The sequence below is a fragment of the Enhydra lutris genome, unplaced genomic scaffold (genome assembly GCF_002288905.1).
Source record: "Enhydra lutris kenyoni isolate GAN:26980312 unplaced genomic scaffold, ASM228890v2 scaffoldscaffold2, whole genome shotgun sequence".
NCBI classification, from domain to species: domain Eukaryota; kingdom Metazoa; phylum Chordata; class Mammalia; order Carnivora; family Mustelidae; genus Enhydra; species Enhydra lutris.
Genome location: NW_019154086.1, coordinates 6,214,942 through 6,239,508, shown reverse-complemented (window position 1 = coordinate 6,239,508; position 24,567 = coordinate 6,214,942). Strand labels below are relative to the sequence as shown.

Below are 24,567 nucleotides of genomic sequence, written 5' to 3'. Positions count from 1 at the left end.
ATATCTTGGCTCCTTTTCCAGTGTTGTGTTAGTAGGTGGTAATCAGTCAGTCCTATGCAGTGAGAACCTGTTGAGCACTTACTATATATTGGACATGGAAGTGGAGAGATCCATAAAACGGCACAATTGTGAGCAGTGGAGGAAGCAGGATTTAAAATATTTGAATGAAACTAATTTCTGTTGGGTTTATAGATTCATCTCAGTAGCTTAAATATGCATTTATCTGCATAATTCTTCAGAATAATGAAGCTATCTATTCAGTGAGGACTCAGTTGGTAGACCAGAGTTTCTCCCTGTTTGCTTATTCCCTTCATGTCCAAACTGTATAGTATGATCTCCAAGGGGTTCTAATTCTATTACTTTGATGATTTTAAATAAAAGGTTAGTAGGTAAATAAGGAAACGTGAAAATACTTGAAGAGTATTGTGAAAATACTTAAAGAGTATTGTGAGAGGAGCAAAGTCTGGAAAGTTAGATACCCCGGGTTCCATGCTAGGCTCTTCCTTTTAGTAACTGTCTGGCTTTGAGCACATAACCTAAGTTCTCTGAGCTTCCCTGCTTCTATAAAATGGTGATAATACTTTTCCCACAAGCAAGGATTACTGATGTGCTTCAAGGGTCTGGTACCATGTTTGGCTCATAGTGCTCAATAAAGGATAGTGGGATAATTGAAACTGTACTTTAAATGTAAATATTATTATCAAATTATTGTTTCCAGAAGCTGGTAATTGAACTAACATTTTTATAACTGTTAGTAAAACTGCTTTGTACTGTAGAGATGAAAAACTTGTTTTAGCCTCAGACTCTTGAAATCTGATTGTGGTTCTATTTAAAATACAACCTCTGGACTTTCTAATTCAGGACATGGAAAGGGAAATCAGTAATGCCCTAGGTCATGGCCCACAGGATGAGGTCCTAAGTAGCGCTTTCAAGCTGCGAATCACTCGAGGTGACATCCAGACCTTAAAGAACTATCACTGGCTCAATGATGAAGTAAGTTGTTTTTTTCCCCCCAATCCTATCATTATGCTTAACTATTTGCCATCTATAACTAGAGCAATTTCTACGTGATTGTAAGGGGTTGGGAAAGCAGCTTTTAGTTTCATTTAAAACAGAAACATCTCAAATGTTAAAACGGTGGTCTGTTCTGATTCTTCGCTGCCTTTGATTGGCCATGTGTCCCTCTTCTGCATCGGTGCTTTGTTTCATCCCCCACTTTATTTACTAGTAGTCTTCAGTGACTTTTTTTTTTTTTTTTTTTTACAATTTTATTTATTTGTTTTTAAGTAAGCTCTGTGCCCAGTGTGGGGTTTGAACTCACGAGCCTGAGATCAAGAGTCAGTCACATGCTTTGCTGACTCCGCCAGCCAGGCACCTCTTCAGTGACATTTTTATAACCTTGGGTGTAGCTGATGAATAGAAAGAAGCAGCAAGTGATACTTAGTTTAGAGGAATTCTTACAAGAGCCTTTTTATTTTTCCAGTAGTAAAGGGATAGATTGATCACTATGCATACATGTATCTATAAAATGTTTCTTTTTCTTGGAGTGATAACTATAAAAATTTGCCAAACTGTCATCTTGTGTCCTTACATAGTTAGCTAGAACAAGCTCTTAGTTCTTGCATGTATTTTAGCTGTATTTTCCCTAACTCCCCAAAGTCCCTGCATTTTACCCCTTTGCCTTCCTTCCTATTCCCCACCCCAGACTAATGACATATAAACACATTCTTATAAAACTAGTGTTTTTGTTTTACATTGTAAATGTTATATATTTATTATAGAAAATTTGAGAAGTACAGGAAAAGCAAAAGAAAAATACCATTCAAAAGTGTCACCACTCAAAAATAAACAAAATACTAATATTTGGGTGTATTTTCTTCCAGTTAATATTTTTTATATATAGTAAAATTTATAAGTAGTAAAATTCAATTCTAGTTAGTATTTCTGCATATTTTTTTCATGTGATGAAGTTATGTACACCTTTTCATTATTGAAGACTTTCTCCTTGAGTTCCTTAGCTCTTTTCCTCACATGCTTCAAAAGTACAATTTTACTCCTTAAGCCCTCCCATTTTGCATTCATTCTTTTTTTTCCTTATTCTGCTGTAAACAGTCCTTCATCCCCATCTCTAGTACCTTCCTTTCCTGGAGCTTCTTACTTTCTAATTCATCCTAATTTAATTAGGTAGAAATTTAGTTTTGGTAATGTACTCGCCATGTTCTGATGCTTATTCCCTTGGTATTATAGGTCATTAATTTTTACATGAATCTTCTGGTGGAAAGAAACAAAAAGCAAGGGTATCCAGCACTTCATGCATTCAGTACTTTTTTCTATCCCAAATTAAAGTCTGGTGGTTACCAGGCAGTGAAAAGATGGACCAAAGGGGTCAATCTCTTTGAACAGGAACTTATTCTGGTGCCTATTCATCGGAAGGTACATTGGAGCCTGGTGGTGAGTTGAGAGGGTTAATTGTTGGAGTCTGTATAATGGCTGTTTTCTTGAATAAGGAAGGCTACCCTTTTCTGTCCAATTAAAAATCCGTTAGTATATATAAAGGCATACCTTATAGAGCCCCTTCTTGGTTCTTGAATTGAACAACTTAGAAAGCTATATGACAATTAACTGAATTTAAATTTAAAGAATAGTGCGGGGGCACCTGGGTGGCTCAGTGGTTAAAGCCTCTGCCTTCGTCTCGGGTCATGGTCCCAGGGTCCTGGGATTGAGCCCCGCATCAGGCTCTCTGCTTAGCAGGGAGCCTGCTTCCTCCTCTCTCTCTGCCTACTTGTGATCTCTGTTTTTTAAAAAAAAAAAAAAAAAAAATAAAAAAAAAAAAAAAAAGAATAGTGTGAAAAAAATATAAAAAATTAAATTATAATCTCACACCCACAAAGCTAGATGGCATACAGGAAAACAGCAAAGAGTTTTAGTACACATATGAGTTCTTTATTTGATTTCTTTAGTTTTGTTTACAAGATGGTACCATTTTATTATAGAAAAGTAAAGGTATTTATAAAAAAAAAACAAACAAAAAAAACCGTGACCTATGAAAAGTAAAGGTATAAAGAAAAAAAAAAAAACAAGAACAAAAAAATCTCATCACTTTGAGAAGATGACTAATGTTTTGCTGGTTAAGTTTCTAGGCTTTTCCCTGGGACTGGAAGTATATAATTTTATAGAATGAAGCTCATATCTCATGATATGATACTTTATTAAAAAATGTGTCTTAGAGGGGCGCCTGGGTGGCTCAGTGGGTTAAAGCCTCTGACTTCGGCTCAGGTCATGATCCCGGGGTTCTGGGATCGAGCCCCGCATCGGGCTCTCTGCTCAGCGGGGAGCCTGCTTCCTCCTCTCTCTCTGCCTGCCTCTCTGCCTACTTGTGATCTCTGTCAAATAAATAAATAAAATCTTTAAAAAAAATAAAATTAAAAAAATGTGTCTTAGAAATATATTTATGTTGGTACTTGTATTGACTTTTTAAAAGGTGCTCTTCCTTTTAGAAATAAAATTCTGTTTTGGTTAATTAAGATGTTTCTGGATGTTATATTTTTCCGTTACAGGTGATAGACCTAAGAAAAAGGTGTCTTAAATATCTGGATTCTATGGGACAAAAGGGCCACAGGATCTGTGAGATTCTCCTGTAAGTAAAGGCTGAACAGCTTTACTGTTGTGTCATTATGCCCTTGTTAGGTGATCTATCTTCTGTTTAATCCAGGGAGGCTCTGGTGGCGAAGGTTATTCTCCCAGTTGTTCAGGAATTGACTTGAATTCATCTTCTGGTCAAAAAACCCCCCTAATATCTGATCTTAACTGAGAATTTTTATTTAGTAGCATCATTGGAAATAAGTTTGTCATGCATTGTAATATAAAATATGTCTTATTAGACTCCTGTGATTTGAATTAGGGTTCTTTGGGATTGACACATTATTCTGAATGTTCTGAAGAGCTGTTAACTAGGGTCTTATTCCTCGAATTCTTAAACCTGCTCATGTCTCTGCTTTCCATGATAGTTGGGTTCATCTCAGAACCAAGAGGTAACGTTTAAGTTAAAGCTTATGGTTTGTAGGCAACGGTTTCGAATAGTAATTGCTAGAAACCTGCCTTCAAAGCATAGCCACTATTAAGCTGTGTAAAGTGGTGACATGAATTTCACATTGAGGAAGCAGTTCAGTAAGAGCAGTCTGTTTTGAACCCCTTCTGCTCGCTGGAAGCAAAAGGGGGTTCTCGTTTTTAATTTTAGTAAGGATACTTGAATAAGTTTATAAGGGTACTTTTTAGTAAGGAACCTCTTAAGTGAATGACAAGAATATTTGTTTTTAATAACAATTAGTTCAGTTCTCTCTTTTTCAGTATTGTCTTAGTGTAAAAGATACTTTTTATTTACTATTTGAATAGAAAGTTTAAAGAGAAGAAAGTTTAAAAAATTATACGATACACTGAATTGTTATTTCCTTCTAGTCTTTTCTGTTTAAGATGTATATAAAATGCACACATATATACATGTGCACAGACACATACATATTATCACATATATAGACATGTTCTTGCTGAAATCATACAGCAGAGTTTTGTGTCCTGATTATAACAGAATACAAAAAAATCGTACTTCTTTCACACCTCACTCTTTGCTTTTTCTTTCTCCCTCTCCCTTCTGTGGGTATCTGAGGCCCACTCCCTTTCCTGATGCTCCTAGTTTAGCTTTTTTTTTTTAACCTGTTTTTCCATTATTACCTCCCCCCTCAGAGAAAAATGTAATTTAATTTCTCCATGACAAGAGAAAATAGTGCTAAGGAATAAGACTTTCGGTCTGTTGGGTTTAGAGGGCTACAGACCTTTGAAATATCCAAGATTGTTGCCTCCCAAGAGCCAGTTTCTACCTCCACCCGCTCGGGGGCGGGATTTCTCCCACTGAGAGTGCAGTCCAGGCACCGGTTGCCTTTACAGGAAGGTTAGGGTGAGAAGAGAGATGCCTGGCTTACATTTGATAACCCTCTGAAGATCTGGATAAACTATACTTAAGTATGTATCTCTATCTCCTAGGAACAAGGAAGTTCCCTTACGTAATCACAGTGTCATTATCACACTTAAGAAAATTAGCCGTCAGAGGCACCTGGGTGGCTCAGTCAGTTGAACATGTGACTCTTGCTTTTGGCTAAGGTCATGATCTCAGGGTGGTGGGATTTAGTGCTTAGCCGTGTTGGGCTCTGCGCTTAGTGGGGAGTCTGCTAGAGATTCTTTCTCCCTCTCCCTGTCTCTCAAATAAATTATTTAATCTTAAGAAAGGAATATTAGCAGTCTTTGTAATTTTTGGCTCATGTTCTGATTTCCTCAGGTATGTTTTATAGTTTTTTCCCTAATCCAGGAAGCCGGTCAGAGTTCACACGTGGATGTAATATCTCTTTAGTCTAATTTAGAATAGTCATCCTTTTTTCGCTTTTCATGGCAAAGGCTTTTTTTGTGGGGGGGATTCTAGGCCACTTGTCTTATTTTATACTCACTTTAATTTTTAATTGAAGTGTAGTTGACACACAATGTTATACTAGTTTTGGGTATGTAATTTAGTAATTTGACAACTCTAGTTATGCTGTGCTCACAAGTATAGCTACTTTCTGTTTTAGATCTTTTCTTATTTTAACTTCTGGTTTAGTTAACATACAGCGTTATATTAGGTTCAGGTGTACAATGTAGTCAATACAGTGATTCAGCCATTACAGAGCATTGTATGTAATCAGTGCACATCACAGTAAGTGTCTTCTTAATCCCCTTTACCTGTTTCACCCATCGCCCCACATTTTATATCCATTTTTAAGTGAGAAAAAGCAAGTAGTGCAATGAAGTACTTTTTATTTTATTTTATTTTAAAGATTTATTTATTTATTTGACAGACAGAGATCACAAGTAGATGGAGAGGCAGGCAAAGAGAGAGAGGAGGAAGCAGGCTCCCTGCTGAGCAGAGAAGCTGATGTGGGGCTTGATCCCAGGACCCTGAGATCATGACCTGTGCTGAAGGCAGAGGCTTCAACCCACTGAGCCACCCAGGCGCCCCTTGAAGTACTTTTTAAAATAAAGTTTATGTTTTTAAATTGTGAGGAGTGGAGAACTAGAAGAATACGTAGCGAACTTATTAGTAATTACTGCTGGATGGCTATTAAGAAAAGCTATTGCCTTTTACATTTTACAGGTTTTAATTTTCTAAAGCATGTACTTTTTAAAAAAAATATTTTATTTATTTGACAGAGAGAGAGAGAGATCACATGTAGGCAGAGAGGCAGGCAGAGAGAGGGGGAAGTGGGCTCCCTGCCCAGCAGAGAGCCCAATGTGGGGCTCGATCCCAGGACCCTGAGATCATGACCTGAGCTGAAGAAAGAGTCTTAACCTTACACTGAGCCACCCAGGCGCCTCAGCATGTACATTTTTTGTAAGCAGGAAAAATATTAAGAACCAAAGCAATCACATTTTTAAAAAAGCTAGTGAAGATGGATTGGAGAATAGCCCGTCTGTAATCATAATGTTAAGTCTCTGCAGGGATTCATCAATATATTCCTTCTTTGTTGTTTTTTTAGTCAGTATTTACAGGATGAAAGTAAGACCAAAAGGAATATTGATCTGAATCTTTTAGAGTGGACCCACTACAGCATGAAGCCACATGTAAGTGATGATCATTTGTATTTGAAGTGCTTTGTTGTATTTACTGACTGGCGTATTGTGTGGACTTTGCTTCCTCCCTCCCCTCTCTCACTCATAACCCTTAGGCATGCATTCTCTTGAAGTATATGTCTTAATTATCTACTTCTAAATCTTTAGAAATTCATTTCACCAAGATATCTGCTTCTTCGCCTATATTTCTTGTTTAAATATGCTGGGGCACCTGGGTGGCTCAGTTGCTTAAGCATCCGACTCTCTCTCTTTTTTTAAGATCTTTACTGAGGTGCAGTTGACATAAGAAAAGTGCATTGGACAAGTTTTCACATAGGTATATACATGTGAAACCATCATCACATTCATGATAATGAAGATGCCCATCACCCCAAGAGCTTCCTTATGGCCCTTGGGAACCCTTCCCTCCAGTTCCTCCCTGGCCCTGGCCCATGCCGCACAACTCATCTGCTTCCTGCCAATTGAACATGCTGTTGCTGTCCACTATTTTAGATTGTCTGTTGGAAAGGCCTATGATTCACACACCATTATCACTGGCTATAAACAATGGTTGTTTGCATTTACCGAATTCTTTTACCAGTTTATTGGCTCTGGGTTCATTCTTGAATCTCCGACTTTTCTTGGGAGATCATTTTTTGGAAACATATCCTTTAAAAATTCTTGTAGCCAGTGTCTGTTGGTAGTAAATGTTCTTAGTTTGTGAAAAATCTGAAAATGTGTCTACTTCACCTGCATACAGGAAAGATGTGTCTCTAGGTTGTCAGTGTATCTTCACTAACAACTCTGCAGGTGAGTCCACTGTGTTCTGGTTTCCTTGTTGCTACTGAGACATCTGATGTATAGCTCCCGTTCCTTTGCAGACAATTTGTCCTTTCTTTTTGGACTCTCTTAAGCATCCGACTCTTGATTTCGGCTCAGGTCATGATCTCAGGGTTGTGAGAACCATCCTGTATTGAGCTCCACAGTCACAGGGAGTCTGCTTGAGGTTCTCTGTCCCTCTCCTTCTGCCCCTCCTCCTGTATGCATGCATGCTCTCTCTGTCTCTCAAATCTTAAAAAAAAAAAAAAAAAAAAAAAATTGTGGGACACCTGGGTGGCTCAGTCAGTAACGTGTCTGCCTTTGACTCTGGTTAGGATACCAGAGCTTCTGGGATCGAGCCCCCCTATTGTGGCGGGGGGGGGGGGTCCATGCTCAGCAGGGAGCCTGCTTCTCCTTCTCCCTCTGCCACTTCCCTGGTTTCTCTCTTTCAGGTAAATAAAAGAACATCTTTAAAAAACAAATTGTAAGTAATAACTATATGCTAGGATGTAGCGTTTTCATTAGCAGAAAAGCTAATAAACTGAGGTCAGCTATTTTTCTTGGTTGGTGCTAATGAAGATTTAAAATTCTTGTTACTTACTGGGAATTTTGCTTATTTAGGTCTTAAAGGTCCCATGCCACAGGTCCTCAAGACTCAAGTACGCTTTTAGTGAATATGCATTGTATTATATTTGCCGGATTTGAATCTCATTCAGGTTTTGAGAATACGTACATTTTTGAGTCCCAATGGCTTCTTGTAAAAGTAGGCTGCATGAGTTCAGTTTTAACCCTCACCTGTGTATAATGGCTCCCCTACCTTTACTCAAAGGATTTTCCTTCCTAGGATGAATAATTAGAAGGTTAAGCTTTGAAATTTCCTGAGGAAAGCACAGATAGAAGGTGTCTGTTAGGATGAATACCATGTTTTGGGATGGGGAATGTAATATAGAAAACAGATTCTCTTCCTTTGTACGTCGGAGTCTGTAGTTCTGTCCACTCTGTGGGAGATGCTATGCTCAGGAGAAAAGCATGAGCTCCCTCCCATATGTGGGCTGTTGTGCATGTTCAAACGATCTTTTCTTTGTTTCCATACATCTGTATGTAATACATCTGTATTTCTTTGAATAAAAATTGAGCTTTTGTCATCTAGAACATTTTCCAGCAGGGGATTCAGACTTTTGTTCTTACTGTCTCGTGCTTCTTAGAGCTGACAACCAAAATGTGGGGCTGGCCAAGATTCGGGCAGCAGAGGCCCAGAGTGTATGACTTTAGCTCACGTGGATTGGTTTATGATGCCTTCAGCACTGCTTGCAGTGAGCTCTGCTCTTGCCTCAGTACAGAATTGAGCCATCAAAACGAGATCCTGATTAAAGCCTATTAAGAGGCATTTTTTCTTTTCCCTGCTCGTAGCTATAGGGGTCAAAAGTTGTGCTCTTATTTTCCTGTGCAGAGAAGAGTAATTAAACCCTGCAGTATTTTTTTTTTTTAAAGATTTTATTTATTTATTTGTTAGAGAGAGAGAGAGAGAGAGAGAGCGCATGAGCACAGGCAGACAGAGTGGCAGGCAGAGGCAGAGGGAGAAGCAGGCTCCCCGCTGAACAAGGAGCCCGATGTGGGACTCGATCCCAGGACGCTGGGATCATGACCTGAGCCTAAGGCAGCCGCTTAACCAACTGAGCCACCCAGGCGTCCCTAAACCCTGCAGTATTGAAGTAGGTTAGTTTTATTGTAAGCCTGTTTCTGATTGAGCCATATTTAGCCCTTTTCAGAATTTATAAAGTGCTCTGAAACCATTCTGACTAGAATTCCTGCTCCTAGTAATAAACCTTCAGTTTGGTTTCTTAGTATGAGAGCCAAGAGATGGTCGTCTCACTTTGCTTTTCTTTTTCTTTCTGAAAAATATTTTCTGTGGGGGTCATGAACTCCATGTCATGGTGGGGGTTTTTATACTACATGAAGATGGTTTGTGTAGTACCTTTAACATTTCTTTATAATATTGTTTATCTGCTGTAATATTTATGAGAAGTCAAAGGATTTTGTGTGTGATGACATTTTATCCCTTTCTCCCTGCCCCCGCCTTTTTTTGTAATTTTAGGAGATTCCTCAACAGTTGAATGGGAGTGATTGTGGAATGTTTACTTGTAAATATGCAGATTATATCTCTAGGGACAAACCTATCACATTTACTCAGGTGAGTGACGCCCCCTCCTCACCCAGACTTGTTAGGGAACAAGCTCACCTCTGAGCTCGTTCCCAATGCCTGGTGCACAGTGAGGTTAACAATGGCAGTCGTGCCACTGTTATCACTGTTGTCACCTTCTGGGTGGCCCCTCTCCTACTGGGGTCAGTGTTTGTCACTGCATCTACGATTAGGTTGCTCTTCCTCTTTGGTGGCCAGTGAGGCAAATTGCTATCTCTGAACTCCAGTGTTCACTAGCTCCTGAGTGTTACTGATATTTTTGGCCAAAGGAGGGGGCAAGTAAGAGTGTGTGACACCTGGGGAAATAAAGCCTTGTGAGAAGTTAAGCTGCGGGTCTGAACTAGAACTACAAATGCTGCCTTTCCCTTCCGTGCTGGTTACTTAGGGTTCTCCATGGCTCTGTATTTGAGTGGGAATTTGAGTGTGTTGGGAACTCTTGAGAATTTGTAATAGTGGATTCTCAACCTTTTTATAACTGAGGACCAACCCCTTTTAAAGTATATTTTTCTTAACAGATCTCATTTGGATAAATGTCTACCAAACTACTTACTAAGTAGGACTAATGGCCCTATTCCAAGCTGGTGAGCAATAGGATAACTAGGGCTCCTATGCTGAATTAATACAATTATAGTAAAAAATAAGGCACTTTTTATTGGTTCGTTTTAGCAGTTTTACTAAGAATAAATGTGTGATTTTTTTTTTAAACTCCATGTTTTGAGCTATTTAAAATAACTTAAACATCCATGTGTTAAGACTTTTTAGGCCCCTCCAGTAGGAAATCACTAGTTCATAGTAAAGTGGTATATCTGTCTTATGATGAGACACCAGGAGTACCTTAAAGGTATGAACTTCTGATGTCATCAAAAAGAGGACTAGTTGAGTTACAGGTAATTTTGGTTTTGTCTTGTGTGTTGCTGCTGCTTTGAAAATTGGCTCATATAGTGATTATCATAAAGCAGAATAATAGATCGCACAAAGCCATGTCATTCTTTGATGCTTCTAAATAACAAGGAGTTACTTGCTCTCTGAACCTACTGACATGAGATTTGAAGGGCAAAAGTAGCCGTTTGAAGAGAACTGGCAATGTACAACATGTGGTAAAACAAATTTTTGAATTTTTATTCATTTAAATAAAGTTCATGTTTTCTCAAAAAAGCAAAATATGTTCATTTTAGAATGTTCTGTAAGTCTCTGTAAGAAAAGTTTCGTATTATGCTACCACTTGTCTGTTTCCATTTTGGTTTACGTCTTTGTTATGAAGTAGTTGTGGGATTCTGTTGTATAATTCTGCAACCTGCTTTGATTTTCCTTAACATGTAAAAATGTTTCTGAGACATACAGTATAATAATAACAGTATAACCTCCTTATTTGTGGCTTTGTAAGTCTGAACCATGACACGAAAGAGTCAAGGCTTCTATAAAGGACAAGGTTGTTGACAGGGGCGCGTTACTGTGTAGTGTGTGATACGTTGTTTGTGGCCTGTCTGCAGCACCAGATGCCTCTCTTCCGGAAGAAGATGGTGTGGGAAATCCTTCATCAGCAGTTGCTGTGAGAATGCCCCGCCCAGTCCCTCGAGCTGCTGGTGGTTCTGTCACGGAGGACGGATGTTTCCATATACCTCATGCATCGTGGGTTCAGACGTCCCTGCATCACCTCTGTTGTCTCACAGGTACTGAGCTGTCGGGCGTGCACGCCGGCCTCTCCCGCACCCTGGTCCTGACGTGCTGTGTGGAGGTTCTGCCTGCAACCCCATGTGTGAGCCTGTGCCTGCTCAGAGCCTGGACTGTTCAACCCACGCAAGAACAAACGCTAATTAATAACTTTTTTTTAAATGATTTTTTTCCCTGTGAATGTGGGAAATGCAGGATTTATTCTATGATTTGTCTTTTGTGTGTTTGTTCACGTGTGTTCATTCGCTCACTCATTAGCAGACATAATGGGCTGTGGCTATGTGCTGCTGCTCTTTCAGTTAACTCTGAATTACCTGAACTATTTATTTTTGAAAGGAGTGTTAATCAAGCTCCACTCCCAGCTGAAGATCAGGAGGGCAATCAGGGAGGTGGGGAGAAAGGAAATGTTAATGAACTTCTCTAAGGCTGGAGCAGAGACTGCCAGCTCGAAGCTGGAGATCTTATGTTGGAGGCTTGACGATGCCGGAAGAAGCGCTGTGGCTGAGGGCTTCGGCCGCCTTCCAGAGCACGCCTGACACGACAGCACTGGCGTGGGGGCATGGAAAAGTGGGACTGTGGCTCTCCACGCGTCTTCAGAAGAGTGTCGTGGTCATCCTAAAGAGACCGTGCTTTCTGGAAATGAGGTGACTTGGCTACTCTTGAAACTGGATTTGAAGTAACTGTAAACCCGAAATCTTCATTTTCATCCTAGATCTAGTTGAGTATAAACCTCAGAATTGTAAGGGCTGGCCTGGGCCGTTGATTTCAAAAGATAGTATTCACTGTAAAAGCTATTTTTCCTCAAAGTTTTTTTTTCTATATATAAAGCCGAAATTAAGTTTTGTACTCATTAGGATTTACATTCCCCTCCCCCCATTCCATCCCCACTGAAATTTGGAAGAAAATTTAGTACTTGGCTCTGAGGCTGCCAGTTATACAATAATCTATTTTGCATATGAAAGTTTGTATTTAACTTTTTTGTTGATTAAAAACTTTACAGTGGTTACGCATTTTTAATTTCAGAAAGTTTAGAGTTGGTCAGAACATATTTTGCAAGATCTAGTGCCTAGTGTTGCTTTTCCGATGTAATAAAGGTTGTCTGGCAGAACCTGAAAAGTATATGCTGAAATGATTTCTAATCCTTTCCGTACCTAAACCTCCCAAACTTGTCCTGGTGCGCAAAAGCCAGGCGGTAAAACCAGAAAAATCGGGCATGTGTTCGCCATGAGTCAACGTGTCTGTCACCTGGAGGGCGTGGCCGCTGGTCCCAGGGGCATGGTAGTGTAGCCAGTTTTCCCCAGAGATGTGTCAGAGTCTTGGTATGGGATCTGGGGCTGGGCAGAAAGTGTTGTGCCTGCTTGATAGGTACTCCGGAGAGCACGCGCTGGATGCTGATTAAAAGGGTGAGCTGGCTCTGCTGAGTCTCCCTCAAGCTTAGGCTGCACAGGGCCTTTTCTGGAGGCTACTGGAGCTGTGTCAGTGAGTGCTGGGATCGAGCAGCTGGTAAGCCAAAAGCCAGAGGTTTACTAGGTCAGCATTATACTAGAAACCTTGTTCCCACTTGGCTCTTGGAGGCTTCCCCTGAGAATTTAGTACCTCGGTTAAGATTTGTTCCACATGCGGTAAATCCCGAGGAATGGCGGTTTGTATTCTGCCCCAGTGAGTGACGCTGGGGTTTCGTTCGTGTTAACACCAGTTTTTGAGGGGCTGCTCCAGGCAGCTTTCGCTGAGCTGCCCACTACTGTGTACTCTTCAGGACAGCCCTTAATCATCTCCCAGGACATAACGAAATCGGTGAGAGCAGAGCGTGAAGCTAGAGTGTGGCATCCTAGTTTACCCTGAGTTCCTGAATAGTTGCCACAGGCCGTGCTTCTCTAGACACTGATATGTCTCTCTCAGTGCAGAGAAACTTGTCGGTAATAGAATTTTTATATTTAAACAGCTTATGAGAAAAGCAGTCAGGTGATAAAATCAACAGCTGATCCTACCAGTAGCCAATTATCAACATTAAAGCCAGTGGTAGATACATACTTTTTTTTTAAATTGCAGGAGTTTGGGGATCTGAAAAAAAGGTTGAGTGGACCATTGTTCTTTTTTAGTAGGCAGTCTCTCCTAAAGATTGATCAAGATGAAAAAAAACCACAAAAACTATTGGTAAGCAAGTATCTTTTCATGTTTGACCTTATACCAGAGCTGGTATGTGGTGGGAGGGACATAGACCTGGGGCATTTGGAAGATGTTCTGGAGAGCCCTATATTCTACCTCAGTTGCCAAAGACTATTAGAACTTCTGATCTGTTCTCCTCTGAAATCCTAAGCACAACTTGAGGAATGCCACGTTGAGTGGTGGCTGTTTGCCTGCACTGTAAGGAGTTGGTTGGTGCTGGGAGAATGTGTCCTTGGAGAGCTATTGAACCTCAAATACAAATAAATCAAGGTTGAGAAATTTAAGTCTGTAATAACTTTAGTATTATAGTTAAGCTACATAGTTTAAATTGGCTTTTGTGAACTAATTGGGAACCTGATCTCTCGTTTCTTTGAGCAAAAATTCTTTAAGCACCCAATATTCAAACAAACTTTTGGTATTGTTTCTAAGTTAGAGATCTAGCTGGCTGTATTGCTTTGATAACTTCTTTTCCTTCTAATTTACCTAATCTATAAAATGAAGAGTTTGGGTGTATTGAAATAGGTGTTGATTTAATCTGTTTATCAGTAGATAAATAAATAGTATTGATTTTATCAAATCAGCAGGTGTTGATTTTTATCTTATTTACCAATAAATTCATGTATTTAATTCAGTGGCTTTCAAATTTTTTGATTGCAAATTTTTTGTATTTTTTATTGTGACCACCACACACACATATATATAATATGATTTTATGTGGACACAAAAGTTTCACAAAAACACTACTTATCCTTGCTAAAACTCCGATAGTGTCATTTCTTTTTTTATAAAAGTGTAGGTTTTGACCACCGAGCTGATTTCTCAACGCACTAATGGATAGAAATCCACTTTAAAAAGCTCAGCTCCAAATCACCTGAAAGCAGGATGCAAATTATGTTTAAAACTATAAAGCTGGAGACCACAAAAATATGGTCAATGTGGGACTCTTCTGAGATGAATCAGTCTCAGTCTAGGAAAATGGGCCAGAAGCTTTCAGACCCTCAATGGAAATATGTAAATAGTCCTTGTTCTTCAGGTTTGTGCTCTGGCATTTCTAAACTATATTAAGTACAAGTCCTATTACGTCTATGTAGGATGTGAAAGAATGGTCCATGAATGTGTGTGTTCCGTGGCTTTTCCTCCTGGGACGCACAGCAAACATTAGAACAGATTAATGTTGGAACCTCATGTCTCTGAACTCTTGGACATGGAACCCTCCTTTGTGTGTCACTTGTGGAATTGTTGTATGGAACACACTTTGGAAAGTGCCAGAAGTAACACCAAGTGCAGAAGAACGTACCTCAAAAATACACTGGGGAAGTGCTGCCTCCACCGGCCTCTAGCACGCAAGCTGCCTCCTGAGGGCCATGTGACCATACAGTCTGGAGTCACGCCTCCGATTTTCTTTCATTGTATCCATAATAGGTTCTTGTAGTAGAAAAGTAAAATGCTGGTAAATGGTAAAGAATGAGAATTTGCAAACTCCCCATTCAGAGTTAATAACTGAACATTAACATTTTGGTATATATTCTGGCCTTTGGTATATGCCCCTTCTTATATATATAAGTAAGTGTGAATTGTACATGTTCACATATGTATCTTTTTTGTTATTAACAAATATAGAATCATACTACATATATATGGCTATATAACCCCCTTTCTACTTAGTTTATCTCGAACGTATCTTCATGTCAGTAAATACTGACATTTAGTGTTGCATAGTATTCCAGAATATGGCTATAACATAATTTATTATATTTAGTATTGTTGCACATACCATCTTGCACCATGTTTGGGTCATTCTCTTAGGAGAAATTCTCAAAATTCCCGAGTTAAAGTTAGATATATTAAAAACAAATTAGGGGAAAAAATCACCTATTGGTATTTTGACTGATTACTTCTGACACAGGATAATGTGTATGTCCATTGTTTAAGTATTTTTAAAAATTTTAATCTTTATTTTTTATTTCTTAAGGATTTTGTCAGAGAGAGAGTAGTGCACAAGCAGGAGGAGTGATGGCAGAGGGAGAAGCAGGCTCTCTGCTGAGCAGGGACTTGATCCCAGGGCCCTGGGATCTTGACATAAGCCAAAGGCAGATGCTTAGCTGACTTAGCCACCCAGGCGTCCCTAAGTATTCTAAAGCAAAACCTTCATGTGTCATTCTACCTAAATATTTAAGAATGTCTCCCTAGTAATACTTAAAAAAAAAAAAATCCTCAATCATTTTCACATCTAACAGAATAAGGATTTGCTATTATCATCAAATACTCAGTCCATATTCAGATTTTCCTGATCATTTAACAAATGTTTTGTTCTATTCCTCTAATCAGGATATATAGTGGGCTGAATGGTGGCCCCCAAAATGGTAGGTCCACATCCTAATTCTTGCAACCTGTGAACATTACCTTCTGTGACAAAAGACGATTAACTTAAAAGTCTTGAGAAAAAAGAGTTGATCTTGGATTATCTGGGTGGGCTCAAATGCAGTCACGGGCCGTATAAGAGAGACTGAGTTTTGAGACAGAAAAGGAGGAGGTGTTAAAATGGGCCTAGGCAAGGTCTATATTTTATACTAATTTTTGTGGGGAAAAAAATCTGTATATCTTTAAAAGTCTGGAAGAAGATACCGAGTGTTAATAATAGTGGTCTGGTCGGGCTGTTACTTTCTTCTTTATAAACTCGTTTTGGGAGTTTAAAGAAAAGGAGGAGGCAGTAAGACCATGGAAACCAAGTCTGAGGTGATGTCGCCACGAGCCACGGAAACCTGGGGCCATGAAAGCTGGAGGAGCCTGCGGGGGCACAAGGCCCTGCTGACACCTGGCTTTTGGTCTCCTGGCTCTGGAACTGTGAGAGGATACATTTCTGCTTTAATCCATCCGATCTGTGGTAGGTAGTTATAGTGGTCTCTGGAGTCTAATTCAGGTTCCAGATAAGAAACCTTATTTGATGTGTGTGTTACCTTTGATGATTACCAAGCTCTTGAGACTCACGGGCAGCAGGGGTCTCCCTCCCTAAACTCTTATTAGAGAAATTGCCTTGTCCTGTGGCATGTCCCACCTTCCAGATTTGGCTTAGAACTCCTTGATAGTGCTTAGATATTTCTACCAGCCCTTGTATTTCATAGAAACTGGTTAAGTGTAATCTAGCGGCTGGACTGGATTCAGGTTGAAGTAGGTGAGGACACTTCATTGCTGTCCCTGTTGTATTGCATCTGGTTGTCCTGCTTAGTGGCGCTAAGATCAGTGGTTCGGGCTATAAGACTTCCTATCCATTTTTCTCTTCTTGGTTTTAAATTTGATGGCCCATTACTTCATTAAAAGGTACAAATGGTACTTTTCTAATTCTGTCATTACTTCTGTGTTCACTGAACTCTTGAATTCTTCTGTTAAAGAAACTATTTGGTTACCCTGAAATGCACTTCATACAGGAAAGAATATATGTTTTGACTCATTAGTACTCCATTGGATGTCAAATGCCCTATTTTGGACTTCTGCGTTCTTTTGACAGAATCCCACAAGTCTGAGGGTGATAGCTTTCTTGCTTAACTGGTATGCTAAAGGTTCATGTTACACATCTCCTGCTCCAGGCCTGAAACGGCCATTTATTGAAGGATTTCTTTTAGTGAGAAATTGTAGAGCCAGAATTTGAGCAGTGTTAATGCTGATTACCACTGGGTTATGGGTGCTTCTAGGCCTTTATAATCGCCAGACTAGAAAATACTTTTTCTTCCAAGGGACAATTTCTAATTCCAAGGTGAGAGCCTAAGGATTTTCTTTCTTTCTTTCTTTTTTTTTTAGAGAGAGAGCGAGCGAGCACAGGCAGACAGAGTGGCAGGCAGAGGCAGAGGGAGAAGCAGGCTCCCCACAGAACAAGGAGCCCGATGCGGGACTCGATCCCAGGACGCTGGGATCATGACCTGAGCTGAAGGCAGCTGCTTAACCAACTGAGCCACCCAGGCGTCCCAGGATTTTCTTTCTTTTCTTTGTCTCTTTCTTCCTCGCTCTTGCTCTTCTTTCAGATTTTATTTATTTGACAGAAAGCAAGCACAAGTACTGGGAGCAGCCAGAGACGCAGGCTTCTCTCTGAGCAGGGAGCCAGACGTGGGGCTCAATCCCAGGACCCTGAGATCATGACCTGAGCTGAAGTCAAAGTTAATCGACTGAGCCACCCAGGCAACCTGAGTCTAAGGATTTTCTTGTTTTTACATTGTAATCTTGAAAACCTTGGTTGCTTACAACATCCACATAATTATTTGTTTTTACCCCACAGTATACTTAAAATAATTTTCAACATATCCAGCATAACAACTAACAAGGTCACTAAATACATTTTAAGATTTCTTTGCAATTCTTTTTATTTTTAGACCATATCCCACTGGAGATTCATGTGAAAATACTCTCTTAAAATCACTTAATTTTTTTCCCTAGTAATTATGCTTGATATGTGTATCAACTTGATACACAGTTAGATTCATTTGTTCTTGGTGTTTAGGGATTTGCGTTTTACTTCTCTAATTGTATAAAACATAAACATTGGTCCAAGAGCAAAACAATGCACCAAGATACATTAACAGTTTCCTTGCCTCACCCTGTTCTTTCCCTGTCTAGGTAACTTAATAGCTTTTAATCTTCCCTTTTTTTGAAAATATAGCTAGGTGTGTAAGTATTCATGTTGCGTTCCTTTTTTACATTAGTAAAGATACCATGTTAAAAACACTTGTGCCTGATTGTTTAAAAAAACTCAGTTTATTCTAGGAGCACCTGGGTGGCTCAGTCGATTAACTTTGACTTTAGTGCATGTGCCTTCTGTGTCGCTTCGTGTTTGAGAACATATCTTTGGTATAGATTCCTAGAAGTGGAATTGCTGGGTCAGATATGTAGCACATATAATTTGCCAAATGTCCCTCCTTGGAGGCAGCATCGTTGTGTCACTTCACAGTCTTACCTGCAAAGCCTAAGATATTTACACTGTTTGTGGAAAAGGGTGTCATCTCCCTCATGGCAATCCTTAAGGTCTGGCCGGCACCGAGTCCCTGCGGGAGCTAGTGTAGGCAATTTTCAATGGGCCGGGCTAGGTGTGGCTCCAACCTCGTGCTTAGTCACATGTTCACATGGTTCCGCAAGAGAAGGGAGACCAGCAGACAAGGGTCTGGTGCCTGGGAAGAGGGGACCGTGGATTTTTGTTCTGCAGCTAGCACTCTGGCGCAGTGATCAGTTTTGTCCCAATTATGACACTTTTGGTTTTCCCCCTACTTTTCCCGTATACACTTCACACATTTTTGGTCTTAATATGTGTTTTGGGATTTTATCATTACTATGTTTTGTTTCCTCTTCTAGGGTAATTTTGATATTTAAATTCAGTTTTTTGTTTTTTGTTTTTTTAAAGATTTTATTTATTTATTTGACAGAGAGAGATCACAAGCAGGCAGAGAGGCAGGCAGAGAGAGAGGAGGAAGCAAGCTCCCTGCCGAGCAGAGAGCCCGATGGTGGGCTCGATCCCAGGACTCTGAGATCATAACCTGAGCCGAAGGCAGCGGCTTAACCCACTGAGCCACCCAGGCGCCCCTTTAAATTCAGTTTTAAATTTAGTTGTAATTATAGATTTACAACAATTTGAACTTTCCAGTTTGGTTTCAATGCTTATTATTTTTTTTTAACATGAGTTTCATTTGGCTTTAGTTCTTAGTTGGAAACATTTTCACATACTTATTTTCAAAGACATAGGAATTCTCTTATCTGAATCCCTGCAAGTAGAATCTTTCTGAAGTTTTCACACCTGAAAGATGACTGGTATTGAAATTCTCAAGTCATGGCCCTTTCTCTTTCTGGCAGTCTTGTGGTGGAGCAGAGATAGCTGAAACTAGCTTGATTTTTGCTTATTTTGTTTTGTAAATAATTTTTTTGTTCTGTATCCTATTAGAACTTCAGTTCTATCCAAAAGTATGCCAGAATCTATCTAGGTCTGAATCTCTTTTTTTGGTCGCATTAAGCTACTGCTTTGTTGCTATAACAAAGGACATAAAATAACAGTTTCTTTAAAAGGATAGCTTTCTCTCTCAGGTACCAGTGTGAGTCAGAGCATTCTGATGTGGCCTTATCCTCGAAGGTGTTGGGAGCTTTCCTTAACATTTGGCTTCAGGGTTGCATTAAAGATGGCTGTTGTAGCTCCATCACTGCTCTCCCCCACCCCCCATCGGCCTTCCCTCCAGGGGGAAGGCGGAAGTGGTGGGTGACCCCGGAGATGGCAAGTATGTGTGTTTCTATATTTCAAAAAAGGGCTTCTGTGAAACTAGACCAGGCCAGGCACTGAAGTTTTCCCTTTCCAGTTCCATATCACTTACTGTCAGTCTCCCTTGCTTTTAGTTGTTTTGTCTATTTTTGGTGCTCTTAAGTTTTCATCTTTTCGATACTGGATGAGAAACCATGAGAAGGAATACTGAAGGCTGCTAACCAGCAGCTGTTTTTGACGTGGAGGGACTTTGCTGTATTTAAATGTTTATTTTACAAATAAGGAGACCGGTCTCCAAGAGGCTGGTCTCCAAGGTTATACTGTTCCCGTACAGGCGAGCAGGGAGAACATTTCCGGGCCCAGGCTGGCTTTTGTGTTCCTGATGAGGACGTGAGACCCCAGTAAAGAAAAGGGAGCTATGGTACCAGATAGAGTCCCAGTCCGTCCCTGCCTTCAGGCCAGCCCTGGGGTAGTGCATATGGGAGAAGTCTTAAATTTCCATTTGTCAGCTCCTTAAGGGGAATGTAAGGAGGAAATAAAAGGCAGCAGCAAGAGTTTACTGTAAATACCCAGGGAATTTGCTAGCAGTGTTGTTAGACATCTGTGGTAGCAGGCCAAAGCAACCTCGTCCTTTTCTAGAGCTCCATGTTGGATGGAAAAATAACATCTAGAAGTCTAATTAGAGGGAAAATTTACCAGGACAGAAAGGATGTTTGGGGCTACTCACCAAGTCTAGGGAGAGCAGTACCTTCAAAAGCACTACGGGTCATGGGTTTTCAAGGGAATCTGTCCAAGGGAGCAGGGAGGGGCTTTTTGAGTGCAGACTCACGAATAAAACCTTTCTTGTTGACCTAAGGCCCCATTTAACAACTGTCCTTTATTTGCATAAAGTCACATAGGTAGGACTTTCTGGGATGTCAGGATGTCCTCTCAAGACAGGAAGTCCGGGGATTCGCAGAAGGACCGGATACAAAGTGGGAGTGGTCTGAGCTCAGGCAGATGCGATGAGCGCTCCCTCCGAGTCCAGCGCGAGCGTGAGGCTGTTCTGGCCTACAGTTAGCTGAGGCAGGATTTCGTCCAGCACTTGGGTTCTCAGAGAATGAGAGTGAACATCTTTGCTTAGGAAGCAGCCAACGATCTCCTTCCTGTCTTCTGCCTTTCCATGTGGCCTCCCCTTCATTTCTGCAACCCTAGGACAACTTCTGGGTGCTCAGTACCACGGCAGGCCAGGCGCCATCTTAGCACTTCCTTCCCTTTCTCTCTCATGTTCAGAGACAACAGCTTGGCAACAGGGCAGTTTAGGACCTGGAAGGAAACCTCGGATTCTGCCAACTAGAACAAAGGCCAAGGAATGAAACGGGCAGCAGAGGTAAGAGCGCATTTTTGGAGGGTCCTGTGTCTTCTCGCTCTCACAGAGATAGCTCCATCCTGACAGACTGGTTCCCAAGCCCTTGGGCCTACATTTAAAGCTCTGCCTTTAACGGTGTGCTGTCTCTCTGCTCATCTGATGGGGACACCTCTGGCTGGGGCACAGCTCTCAGACGTAACCCTGGTTGCCAGGAATCCTGTGGCTTCTCTCCGACAGCAGCCTGTGGTTTGTTTGTCCCTGAGAGGGCAGCGGGTTTGAGTCCTAAAGGGGACAGGAGGGAGGGCGGAGCCAGAGGGTCCAGGACTTGTAAGGGCCACAGGAATGGAGTTTGTCCCTGCCTGTAGTCATGCCAGGCACAGCAGGGAGAGGACAGCTGGCGGCCACATGCAGAAACACTAGAGGTACAAAGAGCATCTCAGAAATCAGAGTAAGGAGAAAATCAGGAATGGGGATGGACATGGGTGAAGAACACACTTTAAGTGACTGGGAGCCCTCAGAGCTTGTTAGAAGGGGAATGAGGCTCCTCGGCAACCCCATCAGCCCCTTCCATCTGTCCTTTCTGTGCTATGAACAGTCACCCCAAAAGGCCTGGCTGGCCACTGCTGGCAATCTAGTGTCACCTGTATATTCCAAAGACTGCTTGGACTTGGAGCATCCGTCTCTGGTAGGCCCCATAGGTCTATGAACGCAGGCTCTGACATGCAACGGGCCCATTCCTGTCTGACTTTATTCTGACCCATCCGACACATGCACGGGAGTGTCCAATATGGCACCCCGTCCCCACCTCCAGTCCAAGGCCGGCCCTGCCCTCCTCCGACCTCCTGGAATGGGGCTTCAGCGGTGGGGGGGTGGTGTGTGAGCCCTTCTTGCCTTGAACTGTCAGGTGTATTATCCACTCCTCCTCCCCCACATAAATGTCAACTCTCGCCAGGCCAGGCTCAGCGTTCCCTAAAGAGAGGGGCGAGTCTTACCTACCTTGACGTGCAGTCCGTCCATCCCTCCAGTTCGTGGCTGTCATACTCCGCCACCCCGGGAATCACCCAGAGGGCTTGCTGCAGCCGGCTGCGGGGCCCCTCAGGGTCTCTGATTCAAGGTGGACCCCAAGAATGTGCATTTCCAACATGTTCCCCGGTGAGATGGGTGCTGCCAGGTGGGGACCGCACTTGGAGCACCACTGACCTAGTTTAGCTTCTCCCCGAAAGCTTCCTGCAGAAGCCCGCCTCCTCCTGGCTCTACGAGCTGCGCATTTTCCCTCCGTCCCCTAGAGCAGGACCTCTCCTGACAGGCATGGGCGATGCTTAGTAAAATAAGAGACCACGACACCAGGATCTTGTTAGCTGGATATATTTCAATTTTTTTTGTTTTTGTCACAGAACACTGTTTGCAGTAGAGGAAACTGGCATTGCAGTCTGGTGGTAAATGGCTTGTTCACATAAACCAGTACATGTTCATCCTTTAGCGCAAAAAGCCCTAATGGCGCGTACCCTATTGAAATTCAGGACATCTCCAATATTTTCTCTCTCTGTTTTTCTTTGTCATCTTTTTTTTTTTTTAAATAAACATTTTCAAGGTTTGTCCAAAAGCAGGCCATACAGGTTCTTGGCTAGCGGAAGACAATTCAGAACAGCTGTTGCACACTTGGACTGTCACCTTCTCCAGGCTGGCAGTTGATATCTTATTTTTTTCCAACTCATTTTTATTAAAAAAATAAAAAAATGCTCCAACTATCAGTTTTACAAAATCTCTAAGGGAAACACAAGAGCAAGGTGCTGAGGTAAAAAACACCTGAGGTAGCTTTTTTTTGTGTGTTTTTCTCGTTTAAAAAAATCTGTAAATTTAACGCCCTGGGCCAACGACCTTGTATAAATTGCTATTTTCCTCCACATTTTTTTTTTTTTTAAAAGAAAGAAATCATTTCGCTGAATATGGATGGCTTATACACCAAAATGTAAAAAGACAAAATACATTCTTTCTTTGTGGAATTTTTCTTTGTTTGGTTGGTTGGTTTGATGGGTTCCTGTTTTCTTCTTCCAAAATGCTAGGACAAGTACCATTGACTCTTGTTCTTTTGAGTAACCAAGTGTAAGTTGAGGCTGGTTTGTGTGTTTCGCTTTTGTTCCTTTTGTGTGATGTGATACTCAGAGCACTGCTTTGCCTGGGGGGTGCGCAGATACTGGGAATTGAGACAGAGGGGTGAGGGAATGAAAAAGAATGGGGATGGAGAAGGAGGGGAGGGAGAGAAGGTAGGGGAGAGATAAACAGAGAGAGACAGAGAATTATATAGCAGTATGCAAAAAACCAGTTTAAAACCTGTGAAGCAAAGAGAAATGGGTGTGTGAGCTAGACAGGGATGAAGAGAGAGAGAGTTTCCTCTTCAGAGAGACGGTATCCCTTCTGTTGACATACACAGGTGATCCAGAACTGCTGAGTGTCCTTTCGAGATTTCCCGAGGGTGGATTTTGTCTGGGTGGTCTCGAAGCTCCTTCACTAAACCATTAGACCTCCCAAAGAACGACTTTATTCTTTAAAGTCTAGAAAAGCCTGCTTTCTCTTTAAAAAGAAAAAAAATTAATAATTGATTAAAACTTGGAGTTAGTTGAGTTATTTGATATATTATTTCTAAAATATATTAACGCTGCAGGCCCCCTGTGCAACCCACAGGCCACATATCTTAACATCTTTCCCCTTCTAATATGTACACACATGTACAGAGACAATTTCCACAAAAAGAAAAGGGTGTGAATTTTGCTTTGCTTTGAACATGTTCACCTATGTTAGTTCAACTAAAAGGGATAGCGCGGTGGGAGTTAAGGAGAGATCCGAGTGGATGGTGCAGTGGCTGGCTGGGAAGCCTGCAGAGGCCCCGGGGGGAGGCAGGAGGCCGGGTGGGGCCCCGGGCTGACCTCCCTCCTCCCTCCTGGGCCCTGGGATTCTCAGGGTGCCTCCGCAGACTTCTCATTCCTCAGGATGGTCTTTGGTTTGCTCCCGAGCTGGCTGGCTGTGTTTGGTCTCATTCTGTCAGGTGTTGGAAGGGCTACATTCATCCGTTGTTTTGCTGGTGCCTGTGGGGGCCTCACTTGCTGCGCTGTGAGGCGACTCCCTGAGGATATTTCTGCTCCTGCTGCTTCACCTGTTGTACAATTTCCCTGATCTTGCGCTGTGCGGTCTGCAGCAGGGGAGAGGAGGGGACGGGGGAGAAAAAGGAACCCGGTTCTGAGGACAAGCAGTGGGGGTGGGAGGCTGGGGCTGGGACGTGGGGAAAGCAAGTGGGAAGCTCAGGAGAGTGTCATCGACCTGCTGAGGCCCTCACTCCGGGTGAGGGTGGGGGGTGGAGGGGGCTTTTCTGCCTCAAGTAAAGTGGAGGGTTCCCCCCCACCCTTCCCCAAGGCCACTGGGTGCAGAATGAGGAGGTGGGGTGCCAGAAACTTCCAGGTACTTGGTGGACAGAAAGGCCAGAAAGCAGAGGCAGGGAACCAGTGCCGA

The 24,567-nt window shown here is 41.7% G+C and overlaps 2 protein-coding genes across 8 annotated transcripts in view; one reads left to right on the top strand and one right to left on the bottom strand.

Moving 5' to 3' along the window:
• The window catches only part of LOC111147979 (SUMO1/sentrin/SMT3 specific peptidase 2), a 34,313-nt gene extending 21,871 nt beyond the window's left edge, over positions 1–12,442 (top strand). For both annotated transcript variants that reach the window (XM_022504308.1, XM_022504319.1), the window contains 6 exons: positions 862–993; positions 2,248–2,451; positions 3,558–3,637; positions 6,561–6,645; positions 9,548–9,643; positions 11,143–12,442. In XM_022504308.1, coding sequence (XP_022360016.1) covers positions 862–993; positions 2,248–2,451; positions 3,558–3,637; positions 6,561–6,645; positions 9,548–9,643; positions 11,143–11,205 — 660 coding nt within the window. In that variant the 3' untranslated portion in view covers positions 11,206–12,442. The remainder of the gene's footprint in view (positions 1–861; positions 994–2,247; positions 2,452–3,557; positions 3,638–6,560; positions 6,646–9,547; positions 9,644–11,142) is intronic.
• Positions 12,443–22,953: 10,511 nt separating this feature from the next.
• LOC111149590 (insulin like growth factor 2 mRNA binding protein 2) overlaps positions 22,954–24,567 on the bottom strand; it is a 162,251-nt gene continuing 160,637 nt past the window's right edge. For 3 of the 6 annotated variants that reach the window (XM_022506716.1, XM_022506752.1, XM_022506726.1), the window contains one exon: positions 22,954–24,250. In XM_022506716.1, the coding sequence (XP_022362424.1) occupies positions 24,158–24,250 (93 nt within the window). In that variant the 3' untranslated portion in view covers positions 22,954–24,157. The remainder of the gene's footprint in view (positions 24,251–24,567) is intronic. The other 3 variants (XM_022506744.1, XM_022506736.1, XM_022506763.1) reach the window with 1 other exon arrangement.